Source organism: Pseudoliparis swirei, chromosome 13 (genome assembly GCF_029220125.1).
Source record: "Pseudoliparis swirei isolate HS2019 ecotype Mariana Trench chromosome 13, NWPU_hadal_v1, whole genome shotgun sequence".
Taxonomy (NCBI): domain Eukaryota; kingdom Metazoa; phylum Chordata; class Actinopteri; order Perciformes; family Liparidae; genus Pseudoliparis; species Pseudoliparis swirei.
The window spans coordinates 10,267,100-10,281,077 of record NC_079400.1 but is presented as its reverse complement, the minus strand read 5'-3'; the positions used below and the strand labels follow the sequence as shown (position 1 = coordinate 10,281,077).

At 45.5% G+C, this 13,978-nt stretch overlaps 1 protein-coding gene and 1 long non-coding RNA gene across 3 annotated transcripts; one reads left to right on the top strand and one right to left on the bottom strand.

Annotated features, from left to right (window-relative positions):
- The first annotated feature begins 976 nt into the window (after positions 1–976).
- On the top strand, positions 977–11,772 carry LOC130203596 (ATP-dependent RNA helicase DHX8-like). Of its 2 annotated transcripts, none has more exons than XM_056429915.1 (22): positions 977–1,135; positions 1,670–1,755; positions 1,890–1,962; positions 2,224–2,315; positions 2,662–2,765; positions 2,933–3,508; positions 4,126–4,270; positions 5,543–5,746; positions 5,860–5,947; positions 6,165–6,262; positions 6,556–6,703; positions 7,158–7,339; positions 7,654–7,848; positions 7,928–8,113; positions 8,209–8,419; positions 8,531–8,712; positions 9,224–9,364; positions 9,473–9,766; positions 9,965–10,093; positions 10,468–10,664; positions 10,759–10,938; positions 11,029–11,772. In XM_056429915.1, the coding sequence occupies exons 1-22, from the start codon at positions 1,027–1,029 to the stop codon at positions 11,246–11,248; spliced, it is 3,840 nt and encodes a 1,279-aa protein (XP_056285890.1). In that variant the 5' UTR covers positions 977–1,026; the 3' UTR covers positions 11,249–11,772. The 2 variants fall into 2 exon arrangements, with proteins under 2 accessions (XP_056285890.1, XP_056285889.1); XM_056429914.1 differs by having other exon boundaries at positions 2,930–3,508.
- Positions 11,773–12,153: 381 nt separating this feature from the next.
- On the bottom strand, positions 12,154–13,403 carry LOC130203597 (uncharacterized). Its single transcript, XR_008833513.1, has 2 exons — positions 12,894–13,403; positions 12,154–12,790 (listed from the first exon to the last, which is right to left on the bottom strand). It is a non-coding gene; the product is annotated as an uncharacterized LOC130203597 (long non-coding RNA).
- Positions 13,404–13,978: the final 575 nt, after the last annotated feature.

The following is a 13,978-nucleotide window of genomic DNA, read 5'->3' as shown; positions in this document are numbered from 1 at the left end:
CCACATACTTATGGTCCTATAAGGCCGTCTTATGTCCCATCTGAGCAAAATGTAAAGAGCAACATGTCTGAAATATCTTAGACCCATCAGTTAGTAAATTCTTCATTGCACTGTGACTAATTACTGAGACAACAAGGCCTCGCCAGACATAATGCAGCTCTTGCTATGCACCGCGAGGGCCAACGCTGGATTCGTTTTAGGCCAACAGATCATAAAACTTAACCCACCTAATGAGTTGTGTGCGTTCTTATAAGATGTTGCACGCTATCATACCTTTGCCTAAATCTGTTGAAATGTGCATCATACATTTACACAAGCCATAAACTATTCATAAGACAAGGACCATAACAGAGAGAAGCACATCCATTTATCAGTGTGAATTCATGTTTGTGTCTGTGTGTGTATGCGATCTGTTATTTTATGTGCTTAATGACGTTGCTGGCAAGTGTGTTGTGTTATGCAGCCGCTGGGAGCTCAAAACAAATCCCCCCCAAATGACAATAAAGTATATCTTATCGCATATATTTGCCGCTCTCACCCTGGACACACAGGTTCGAGTCCCTTCCCTCTGGCAGGAGGCTGCAGTCCATCAGGACCAATTTCTTTACAGCTGCAGTCGGGTTCATCAACAAAGACCAGGAACCCAACTGACTAACTCTTACATCCCCAGGACAATTTATTTTATTAAAATACACTTGCCACTTTTACTTTATAAAACATACTTGTTTCAAAGTACTGTTATCTGTTTGTTTACCATATCTATCTTTAATGTATGCCTCTTTTATCGTTTTCATTATTTGTTATGCAACTTTCACCAAGTAAAAATCCTTGCACGTGCAAAGTACAGTAAGGTTTAATGTTTATTGTTAGGAATTTTAGCGCTATCGTGCGGCAAGTACTGGCGTGACTGTCAACGTCAGACTTTACGTACTTTACGTAGAAAGACGTCACTGGAAGTCGACTACGTTCGATAATGTCTGCTCGTGTCTGCCGTCGCTGAAACAAAACACGGCTCGAGGAAAAGAAATGGTAGACGTTGGAGTCGACGAGCTATCGCAGCTCGAATATCTGTCTTTGGTGTCAAAGGTCTGCACGGAGCTCGACAACCATCTGGGAATAAGTGACAAAGATTTAGGTGAGTGGTTTTGTGGCGACGAAGAAGAATCCCGGATAGCTAGCTAGCTTGAGCTAAGTAGTTAACGTTAGGTTAGCTAGCTGCTGTTAGCTCGCCACAGTGTTGATGTCAAACTGACCGTTGTGTTTCTACCCTGGAGGGTTGCCACTGAAAGCGTAACTGAAACTGTGGGCTTGCAGTCCAATTACGTCTCAGCATTACGATCGATCCCAACGTCTTGCGACGTTTTGGGCGGCTTTAGCTCAGTGGGGTAAGAGGGCCGTCCTGCAACCGCAGGGTTGTGGGTTCGATCCCCGCTCTCCCCATTAGTTGCAAGTCGAAGTGTCCTTGAGCAAGGCACTGAACCCCCAGTTGCTTCCCGGGCGCTTCACCGCAGCCCACTGCTCCTTAGTAACTAAGGATGGGTTAAATGCAGAGAACTAATTTCCCCTTGGGGATTAATAAAAGTGTATATTCTATTCTAACTGACCTAGCAAGAGCTAGCTAAACTAGCTCTGAGTGTCTTGTTTATTGTGTTGTCTAATTGTGTCGCAGCTGAGTTTGTCATCGACCTCGCTGAGAAACAACCGAGCTTCGATGGATTCAAAGCTCTTTTGCTTCAAAATGGAGCCGAATTCACAGTAAGTTCAACGCCACCTTGAGCTAACAGTCAGAAGCTGGCTCAAGCCGACACAGCCAAGGAGCTAACTCACGCTAACTTGGTTAACTCTAACCTTAACTAATGGGGGTTTCTCGACTGTTGTGTTCGCTGTAGGATTCTCTCGTCGGTAATTTGCTCCGGCTCATCCAGACGATGCGACCTCCACCCCTGTCCTCTACGACTAATGGTACATTTAACAACGGAGCTTCCAAAGTATTAATATACTGTAACACGTTGACTCTGAATAACGTCACAGAAAAAGATAACAAGATAGCTCTGGTGAAAAGCTTTTTTGTGTAATATTTACTAGTATTTTATCTGTATCGTAACTGCGACATCTTTGTGGTTCCCTTGTGCTATGCCATATGGGGTTGCCATTTATACATGTATGTATTTCTCCCATGGGAATAATCAAAACTACATTTAACGAATAACTTTACATTTCCAGCCTATGAGGCTGTGGTCAAGCCGAAGACTGAGAGGGACAAGCTGAAGGAGTTGTTTCCTGCACTGTGTAGAGCAGATGAGCTGCCACAGAAGGTACCTGGTATCTGTTTATTACTGATAATGCAACGCGTGATTTGTTGGGCAAAAGGCTATAAACTCTATTAAACATAATAATGAACCACCTTGGATACTCTGAGTGGCTGACGTGTTTGGCAAATGATCTGGAGTAGAGCTATGTGACATTTTTATTCCTACACCAGACTGCTCCTCGCTTTGTGTGCATTTTAAAAGTTAGTAAAGGCAGTCACGTACCAGGATGGCTAACTTGTATTAACATATAATAATGCCAGAAGTGAATTTAAAAGTAAATCTATACGACGAGCAGTAAAGGTACTGTGCCTCTGTGGGCCTAATTGTTTTGTTTGACTGACTTTCTCAGAAGCTACTAGATGAAGATGAAGATGATGTGAAGATAGCAGCTGATGTCATGAAAGAGCTGGAGATGTTTCTGCCCAGTGTCAGTGGGACGGACCCTAAAAGCAGGTAAGACGACTAACGCTGGTAGCATTTCTACGCCTTTTGAAAAATACATTTTACATGTGAGGAATGTTGGCTTTGTTGAATATAGGATAACAATGACAACCAGTAAATATGCATTCCTACAATAACTGATGTGTACTTTTATGTACTATGCCCACTTATTCTAGCAGGTCAGAAAAGGGGCGACGCCACAGCCGAAGTCGCAGCAGAAGCAGAGAAAGAGACAGACACAGAGAAAGAGACAGACACAGTGAAAGAGACCGAAGTAGAGACGGAGACCGAAGTAGAGACGGAGACCGAAGCAGAGACGGAGACCGAAGCAGAGACCGAGACCGAAGCAGAGACGGAGACCGAAGCAGAGACGGAGACCGAAGCAGAGACCGAAGCAGAGATAGAGATCGATACCGAAACGGAGACAGAGATAGAGACCGAAACGGAGACAGAGATCGAGAGGATAGGAAAAATCGTCATCGCTCCAGGTCTCCCTCAAGAGATGCGGATCGGCACAGAGATGGCGACAGAGACAGAGAACGCAGCAAAAGAAGAGACAAATCTTCCCGCTGGTCTGAGCGCTCACCTAGTCCCAAAAAAGACAAAGACCTAGACAAAGACCAAGACTCTGATCGCTGGAAGGACAAACATGTGGACCGCCCGCCACCGGAAGAGCCGTCTGTTGGTGACATTTACAACGGCAAAATCACCAGCATCATGCAGTTTGGATGCTTTGTTCAGCTGGAGGGATTACGGTCAGTATTAAGTAGGACTGAACCAACTGTCTATATTTTTCTTATCTTTTCCTTCTGTGTAAACCCGCCACATTTGAATATTAGGCTACACTAATATAATTAGTATTATACCATTTGTAGAATTGGATGTCTGGGTATGATTGTTTCTGACTTATTACATAGTCTATAGTAAAAATTCAAAAAAAGTTAAATTCCGATCCTATTTTTTGGAAAGACATATCTTTGGGAGTTCAGCCATTCAAAAACAACATTTTCACTTTGCTGCACACAAAAAGATCACACACTCGTATTAACGGAGCAATCTAACAGCGCCATATAAACAAAACACATTTTTCAATTTGTTACGGTGATAAAATAGGATTTAAAAGCTTCAACCTCGTAAAATGAATGAAAGACATTCAGTACAGCCCGAGTGTTGATTCACAAGGGCCGTTAATACAACATTGGCTTAACTTCAGAGCAGCCTTCCGGTTACAAATAACATCACGTCAGTAAATTGAATTGCAGATGCATTCCTATGATGTGTGGAGGTGAACTCGGGGAGCAAAAGTCACCAGGGACGTGCTGCAGCTTTCGGTCTGTTATTCTAAGTAAACCACGGTGTTCTCTGTTCCTAGGAAACGATGGGAGGGTTTGGTTCACATTTCCGAGCTGCGCAGAGAAGGACGCGTGGCTAACGTCGCTGACGTCGTCAACAAAGGCCAACGAGTGAAGATCAAGGTGCTCTCGTTCACCGGCTCCAAGACCAGCCTCAGTATGAAGGTGAGAACATCAGACAATGACTTGTGGAACAGATTTCTGTGATATCTGAAGTAGAATACATTAATTGTGTGGAGATTTCTTTGTGTGAAAATTGAGCTCTTGATTGCAGCATTAGTGCGTCAATGATTTCTAGATTATGTTCGCGCTTGTTTTTAATTTAATCTCATATTCCCTTTATAACCGACCAGATAATTGTTCGAGGGAGTCATTATCATTTAGTGATTTAAGTGATTAAGCTGCTAAGTGAATTCCTCATGAGATATTTGGAGACTATATTGTGAAATGCTATCATTAGAGATGCACCGATCAGGTTTTTGGTGCCGATCACGATCACTGAAATCAGTATCTGCCGATCCGATAATACCGATCACCGTGTCGATTGACGCATTCTATTTATTGTGTAGCATTATTGCCTAGGACTATGAGGAAATACATATATAAAGCAACTCAAACATAAAAGAAATTACCGATTTCTTTAAACATTTAGGACTTTTACTTTGAAAAATGTCCTAATTGATACATTAAAATTGTTTGATTGCTATTGTAGGGGATTTCAGATATGTATGGAACACATCTGCATCATTCATTTCCTGGAACTCTTGGGGAAATCTATATACAGGACTTTTCTTAACATCCAAAAGTCTGACTTATTTTTATAAACTCTTCCTTGGTCCAGTAAACATGTTTTAATGTTAGCATAATTTAAGCTAAATCTCAGAAACGATCTATAAAGATACAAAATCAGTTAATTGTTTACTTTTATATGCTAGTGTATGATTTGTCGACATCTTATTTTGATAAACGGATGTTGTTTCACGTGGTTCTTTCCGCTAACTTTGCAAAACCGGATGTTGTCACTTAAATCCTTCCGCTAACGTTATCAAAACCCTCGCGCTTCCGATCGAATGCGTTTACCGTCAACATCAGTCTCTAGGGGCAGACATGTGAGAGTCGGCTGAGTTGACCCAGAGATTCAACTCGGGGGACGGGGACGCCGCTCGGTGGTGAGGATCCCCTCTGACCTCTCACTCTGCGGCCCTCGCCGGGCGCATCGTCTCCGTTGCGGTGCGCGGCGATTGAAACGTCTGATCGTTCTCGCAGATGTTACATCATCTGATCGGCCGTTTTGAGAACGCCGATCAAAACCGATAATGGGAATATCGGCCGATATGGATCGGCGCCGATCAGATCGGTGCATCCCTAGCTATCATCATGGGATCTTCTCTCATATTAGCCCCTTATTGTCTTGATTTTTTTCCTCCTCTTTTCCAGGATGTGGAGCAGGAGACGGGAGAGGACCTGAACCCCAACAGGAGGAGGAACGTCGGCCCGGATGGGGATGAGATCTCCATGAGAAACCCCGACCGGCCGAGCAACATCAACCTGGGCCAGCTCCCGGAGCTGGAGCAGGATGACACCCTGGAGCGCAAGAGGCTCACCAAGATCTCCGACCCAGAGAAGTGGGAAATCAAACAGGTGGGTCTTTATACAGCTTGGCTTTCTGCACACACTTAAGCTGCTTTGATAACGCCACTGAACTTCTCTTTACCTTCTCTTTTTTTACACTTGTGCACTGTGTCTTCCCTCAGATGATTGCTGCCAACGTCTTGTCCAAAGAAGAGTTCCCTGATTTCGACGACGAGACCGGGATCCTTCCTAAAGTCGACGATGAAGAGGGTAAGAAGCCTCAGTCCTCTGTGTTTAGTGCTTAGCAAACGATGCTTTGCTACCACGCCAAACAAAGTGAAAATGATACCCGCTGAACATCCGCGTGTCAGCCTGCTGGTGTTGGCGTTTAGCTTGAAGCGCCACAGTGTCAAAGTACCGCCTCTTTCTTTAAGATATAAAAGACTTTTGGGGAAGTTGCTCATTGATCGTGTTCTCTGCCATTCAGATGAAGATTTGGAAATTGAGCTGGTTGAAGAGGAACCCCCGTTCCTGAGAGGACACACCAAACAAAGCATGGACATGAGCCCGGTCAAGATTGTCAAGGTACTGCACATGTCTGGAGATGTTGTATCGCATGTCTGGAGATGTTGTATCACATGTCGTTCAGGGGAGACTACAGCGCAAGTTAAGTTTAGACTTCTGATTCATCTGACAGCTCTGGATTCTGGGAAATATCTAGTCTGAAAAATGATTAGAAGAGAGTTCTTGTCTGAGGAAGATAATTTGTACATCCGACAGCGCTGTTCAACATACATTTCCGAGGAGTCTAAACACACATGGCGTCTGTGGCCTGTGCGCCTGAGTGATGCGGTCCCGTCTCTCCCCTCTGGCCATAGAATCCAGATGGCTCTCTGTCTCAAGCCGCCATGATGCAGAGCGCTCTGGCGAAAGAGAGAAGAGAGCTGAAGCAGGCTGCACGAGAGGCAGAGATGGACTCCATCCCCATGGGGCTGAATAAACACTGGGTCGACCCGCTGCCAGACGGTAAGAAATCCATTAGATGTGCACATTAAGTGATTTCCGAAGTTTTGAAGATTGATTCATCAAATCCCCGGGTAGCCGAAAAACCATCTGCCAGCTTGAAACGTGCATATTGATTATCTAACCCTCTACCTTTTAAGGTTTTAGTAAAATAGATGTGTAGTTTTTGCTCAATCCGTTTCTGAATAAAGTCTCAAAGCAGCGCTTTGCTTTACCGAAACAACAGTCTTGAGTCTTACCTGCTCCTTGGCGGCAGGCAGCATCCCTCAGGCCCGCCGGTACTGGAGATGATTATCTGGCTTCCTGCAGCCCCAGATCTGGCCGGATGGAACCGCATCGCCGCGGTTCAGTGTCGTGTCCCCGTCGCGGGGCCCAGACCACGCAGACCGCATCCCATGCGATTTCTAGACTCAGCTTTTCCTTCATCATCGAGCGCACTTCCACTCCTCTCTTACAGTGGATGGTCGGCAGATTGCGGCGAACATGAGAGGCATTGGCATGATGCCCAACGACATCCCCGAGTGGAAGAAGCATGCTTTTGGAGGCAACAAGGCCTCCTACGGAAAGAAGACGCAGCTCTCCCTCCTGGAGCAGAGGGAGAGTCTGCCCATCTACAAGCTGAAGGAGCAGCTCGTTCAGGTTCGTCAGTTTAATAAAGATACATTTAATAACGGGACACTTCTCTCCGCTTTGAGTTGGATGCTTCACGGGGGAGTTCGTAAATGAGTCTTAAATACGTTTATGCTGTGTGTTGTGTTGACTGGAAACATGGCTGAAAGAAAAAGGTTCAGTACCAATGCCACAGTGCAGGTGGTGGCTACGTCTAGTATCATTACCTTCTTTAACCCGCGTGCACTTTATACTTTTTAAAACGGACATATAATGCAAACGGAGGAAACGGCTGCCACCATAGTGCCAATTAGTAACGTTTGCTGTGGTTCAATGTGCCACAGGCGGTTCACGACAACCAGATCCTGATTGTGATTGGAGAGACGGGGTCCGGTAAGACCACGCAGATCACTCAGTACCTGGCGGAGGCGGGCTACACCGCCAGGGGGAAGATCGGCTGCACGCAGCCCCGCCGCGTGGCCGCCATGTCCGTGGCCAAGCGAGTCTCCGAGGAGTACGGCTGCTGTCTGGGTCAAGAGGTGAGGGATCCATCGACGCGTTTAACGGCTTGGTTAAACCCCAAGATGGCTCATATGAATGTGTGTGTATTTGCTGTAGGTGGGTTACACCATCCGGTTTGAGGACTGCACCAGCCCCGAGACGGTGATCAAGTACATGACGGACGGGATGCTGCTCAGAGAGTGTCTGATCGACTCCGAGCTGGGCCAGTACGCCATCATCATGTTGGACGAAGCTCACGAGAGGACGATCCACACCGATGTGCTCTTTGGGCTGCTCAAGAAGGTGAGCGGGCGGAGCTTCTGTGTTCACACACGGAGGGGAATGAGAGGCGAGAGGCGTGTGGAAGAGACGCCGAGTGTTGTCTTTGTCGCCCTCAGACTGTAATGAAGCGCACGGACATGAAGCTGATCGTAACGTCGGCCACGCTGGACGCCGTGAAGTTCTCCCAGTATTTCTACGAGGCGCCCATCTTCACCATCCCAGGAAGAACGTACCCGGTGGAGGTCCTGTACACCAAAGAGCCCGAGACGGACTACCTGGACGCCAGCCTCATCACGGTCATGCAGATCCACCTGACCGAGCCTCCGGGTAGGTTGGGTGTAGACGGCGTTCTTTCCCCCCAGTTGAGCCAAACATCGGCGCCAGTCAGAATCCAACATCCCTGTGTGTGTGTGTGTGTGTGTGTGTGTGTCTGTGCAGGTGACGTCCTGGTGTTCCTGACGGGACAGGAAGAGATCGACACGGCCTGTGAGATCCTGTACGACAGGATGAAGTCGCTGGGGCCGGATGTCCCTGAACTCATCATTCTGCCGGTTTACTCCGCCCTGCCCAGCGAGATGCAGACCAGGATCTTTGACCCGGCGCCCCTGGGCAGCAGAAAGGTGGCGAGCCGCTCTTATTTAACAGCAATCTTTCAAACGTAGAGGAAACATACCTATCTATTATTAAACTGCAATACTCTTCCGCATTAAAATGCCTCAAAATGACAAGACCTATGTTGTATATATTTTTTGGACTTGTGTATTTACATGAACCCAAATGTTATATAAATGATTATAAACACACAAATCTGTCGTCTTAATGACGGTACAGCTCCGTTACATCTGGTCGCCGGTTTATCGATGAAATATATCCACGTCGTAGGAAACAATTTTCATCTTATCTTTTTGCTTGTATAAATGGTCTTTTAAATAATAATATTCAGTAACTAGTCCGTTGTAATGTCTCATTGGATCTTAAACTGATAGGAGTGTTATTTATTGAGTGTACGTTTTCTATCCCTTATCGTTTTATAAAAGCCCCTTCAGTGACCTCTCTAAAACAACGGGGTCCGATGAAACGAGACGAGAGTTTTTTTCGTGACACTTTTGAATAATACGTTCCTCCCGTCAGGTCGTCATCGCCACCAACATCGCAGAGACGTCTCTGACCATCGATGGAATCTATTATGTCGTGGATCCCGGCTTTGTCAAGCAAAAAGTGTACAACTCAAAGACGGGCATCGACCAGCTGGTGGTGACTCCCATCTCACAGGTGCCGTATATTTAGAAAACATCGATGTTTCCTGATATTTTAGCAATTACTGAATTGTATATATATATTTTTTAAATCTATTTATATATATCTGTTTTTGAATTCCAGGCCCAGGCCAAGCAGAGGGCCGGTCGAGCCGGCCGAACGGGCCCCGGGAAGACGTACCGGCTCTACACAGAGAGGGCCTACAGGGACGAGATGCTGACCACCAACGTGCCCGAGATCCAGAGGACCAACCTGGCCAGCACCGTGCTGTCCCTGAAGGCCATGGGCATCAACGACCTGCTGTCCTTCGACTTCATGGACGCCCCTCCCATGGAGACCCTGATCACCGCCATGGAGCAGCTCTACACTCTGGGCGCTCTGGATGACGAAGGCCTGCTCACGCGGCTGGGCAGAAGGGTGAGGAGGACTCCGACTGCAGAATACATCTTCATCGATGCACTTTGTCGTTTGAAGAAACAAACTGTGTGTATATATAACGCTACGTGTGTTCTTCTGTTCTATAATGACCGTCACTTCCCTCTTGTCTTAATTGTTCGCATTGCAATCCCAATTATTCTTATTATAATCCTAAATATGTTCCTCTTTCCCTTCCAGATGGCCGAGTTCCCCCTGGAGCCCATGTTGTGTAAGATGCTGATCATGTCCGTCCACCTGGGCTGCAGCGAGGAGATGCTGACCATCGTGTCCATGCTGTCGGTGCAGAACGTCTTCTACAGGCCCAAGGTACCTCACCACCACGCCGCGTGTCAATAGGACTCGCTGCATTTATGTTTGGGCTCTATTTGCAAACCAAGATCAACATTTATTGTAATCATGTTTTACTCTCCATGGAAACTGATAAATTATCTAAATTATTGACAATTTAGCTCATGCTTGTTTTGTTTGTAGACCAATAAAATGTGTGTTTATATAATTTCCTCAAGTTCTGTTTACTAGTTAACTTTAAATAAAGTGTTGTCCTCATTATTTGGCCTTAATTTTCCTTAAGTTATAGTGCGCCGGTTAATCGGACAATATTGGTTCCAAAATAGTTTAATTGGTCAGATGGAACAAAACACAAACTTCTTCTCTTCTTTCTCTTTTTTCTTGCGTTAAAGGACAAACAGGCTTTGGCGGACCAGAAAAAGGCAAAGTTTCACCAGCCGGAGGGCGACCACCTGACGCTGCTGGCGGTGTACAACTCCTGGAAGAACAACAAGTTCTCCAACCCCTGGTGTTACGAGAACTTCATCCAGGCCCGCTCCCTGCGCAGAGCCCAGGACATCCGCAAGCAGATGCTGGGTATCATGGACAGGTAGGACTCTGAGCAACTCCATAATTTAATACCGATCTTAACATCTGCCTCGCTTCCCAGGAGCCTCCAACATGCGCTCTTCTCTTCTCCCCAGACACAAGCTGGACGTGGTGTCTTGTGGCAAAGCGACCGTACGGGTCCAGAAGGCCATCTGCAGTGGCTTCTTCAGGAACGCAGCCAAAAAGGACCCCCAGGAGGGCTACCGCACCCTGATCGACCAGCAGGTGGTGTACATCCACCCCTCGAGCGCTCTGTTCAACCGGCAGCCCGAGTGGTACGGCGACGCGTCGAATAAATGACCGTTTTCTTCTTTTTCTTGATATTTTTTCCAAATGTGTGACGTCCCGCCTCTCTGGTCCCGCAGGGTGGTGTACCACGAGCTGGTGCTGACCACCAAGGAGTACATGCGGGAGGTGACCACCATCGACCCGCGCTGGCTGGTGGAGTTTTCTCCGGCCTTCTTCAAAGTGTCCGACCCGACGCGCCTCAGCAAGCAGAAGAAGCAGCAGCGCCTGGAGCCGCTCTACAACCGCTACGAGGAGCCCAACGCCTGGAGGATCTCGCGGGCCTTTCGGCGCCGTTGACGTGCGTGACGTCACGAATGCGGAAAACAAAAAATGTTTCCATGATGATGATGAGTCAGCTGGGTCGACATGCACCACTACTCACGACTTCAAAGTTCACTTTTTTTTATATATGTTGTACATTTTCCCCCAGAAGCTCCAGCGTTAATCGGTCTAGGTCGGAATTTTAGTGTCATTATTTTAGGAAACGTGGAACTAATATTTTCATAGCACTAATGTGATGGAATATATCAAAAAAAATGTCCACAGGTGAAGTTTAAAAGTTCATCTTATGGGATGAGATTTCTTCAAGACAGTGGACTTTATTTTGACTAAACTGCAAATGGCGTAATGTTATGCCCAAATAAGACCCGTTTGTAATGGAGTCTTTCTGCTTCACTCGTCCCGGTGGTCATTAACATTGAGCGGCGTATGTTTGATAGGTTTTGTACGATAGTTTGGACAACTGTCACTCGTCTGTTTGCTGCTCTGCTGAACCCGGGACCAAATGTCCTCATTAAATACAATAATCTTTTTTAACCATGGATTTTGTTTTTGTTGTGAACTTTTTAAATGGAAGGAAAGGTGCCGTAGATACTGACATTATTAATTTGAGTTTATCAATCTGAGAATGTGGTGTTGGTCAAGCTGCACAAAAAGAAAAGGAAATGGATCACTTCATTACATTTCAAGGTATTATCAGCTAAAATTTAGCCAAGAGGGCCACATTTAAACCACAACAGGTGCAAAGGGCCACAAATTATTAACATTTGTACCATTTTATTCACTGTATTTACTACTGCTGTTTAATATGCTGTCTTGCTAGTCATTTTTAATGCATTCCAAATCATGGAATATTTAACAAATATTCTCAATTTCAGGAACAAATGTGTAGCGACTGCGTTTCCAAGGATGACAAGTGTTGGTCAAGCTGATGTTTTATTAACGAGTGAATAGCTTTGCATTGATGACATTGATAAAGTTTGCAATTGCTACTTTTCCTATTGAGAGCTGAGTGCATTTCACATATTAATAACTATCACAAACAACTGTTTTACTCATGTGAACCAACTGTTTGTGTTTAAAATTGGTTTACCAAAGGTCATGGGTTCACAAAAGCAGTGAAATATCTGAATACAATGCTAGATACATGTAAAGATGTCAAAAACCCAATTTTGTATTATCGTTTTGAGTAGAAATGATGTGGTCCGTCACACATGCACCAAAATGATAAAGATGGGACTGAGAAATGACTTAATATTGCAGATGAAGTTTCATGGGGTGTGCAAATAAAAAATGACCATTTACATTTTTCTTCTTCAAATAAATGTATTATACATTACAAAAAGTGAACATATTCTCCATAATATTCATGTTGAGAAATAGAAAACAGAACACAAATATTGATACAGAATATTTACAAAATGGCTTCACTATAATGGCATCATGTCATCGTGTCATGGTCCTCCGGGGCACGAGACCATTGCTGGCCGGACAGGTAGAGCTGCAGGTGGGGCTGCAGGTGGATCTGCAGGCTGCACTGCAGGTGCTGGTGAATCCTCTCTGTAAAATATAATACTAGTCAGCACCGCCACACGTAACAGACACCGTGACGAGACACATAACAGACACGTCCCGACACGCAACGTTTAGTGAAGACTCTTACCCGGTCCAAGTGGATCTCTTCTGGCTGCGTGTTCCTCCTCGTGGCTCTGCAGCTCCTCTGAGGCTCCGCGCTGCTCGCCAAAGTCGCTGCAGCTGCTTCCTTGTTGTGAAGTCCGTTCGCGCCGTGTTCTCTGGCTTCTCTGACTGACAGACTGCTAATGAGCTCCACCTGGGAGGTGGGTAGGTCCTTGTGATTTCTTGGGTGTTCATTGGTTGTTCTTCTCCGCAAAATGTTGACGGACAACCGCATTGGCAAATCACAGTACTCGGTGCCGCGTCACCCGACACGTTCGTCCCCCTATCTTTCTCTGTGAATCGCAGAGGAGCTTACGGTAGAGAAATGAACGGAAGAGGAAATCCTCCGGATTCATCCAGTATTTTAAACGTATCTCGGCGACGTATTGTCGCGGAGATATACAGATTTTAAAAACGTAAAGCTGTCAAAACGCACTGTAGCGGGCTTCGTTTTCAGAGGGTTAAATTAAAGGCGCACTACCTAATTTTCACACGATTTTGGTTGGCTAATGATAATTATTATGCATTTATAACCAGGCATGTCGGGGGCCACAAAATAAGCGTCCGCGGGCCGGATGCGGCCCGCGGGCCGCCTGTTGAGTAAGTCTGAGCTAAATGAATACTACTTCAAAAGTTCACAGCTCAAAGCATTCACGAAAGAGAAAGATGTCCCCGTTTGGATTATTAAGCCCCTTTTAATGTTGCTGCTTGTTGAAGGGGGATAATGTAGAATGTTTGGGTTGTTCTGGTGGAAGATGCACTTAGTTAAAATATCTAAGACAGCAGCACCACATTGAAGAGATACTTTGTCCTGCATTCAAAATGTATAAATAAAACCTGTTATGAGAAAATGTCATGCATGCAAAAGTATTCACAACGCACTCATGCACAATGGCCCGTTTCAGAATACGGGTATCCTGATTCTTGTATACGGGAATACAAGAATCAGAATTCTGAAATTACAAAATTCTAAGATACCCAGCTAAATCCATAATAATGCTTCATAATCGATGAAAATAATACAATATTAATTAAATAAATGTGGAGTGGAAGTTTATTGTCGCATTATAG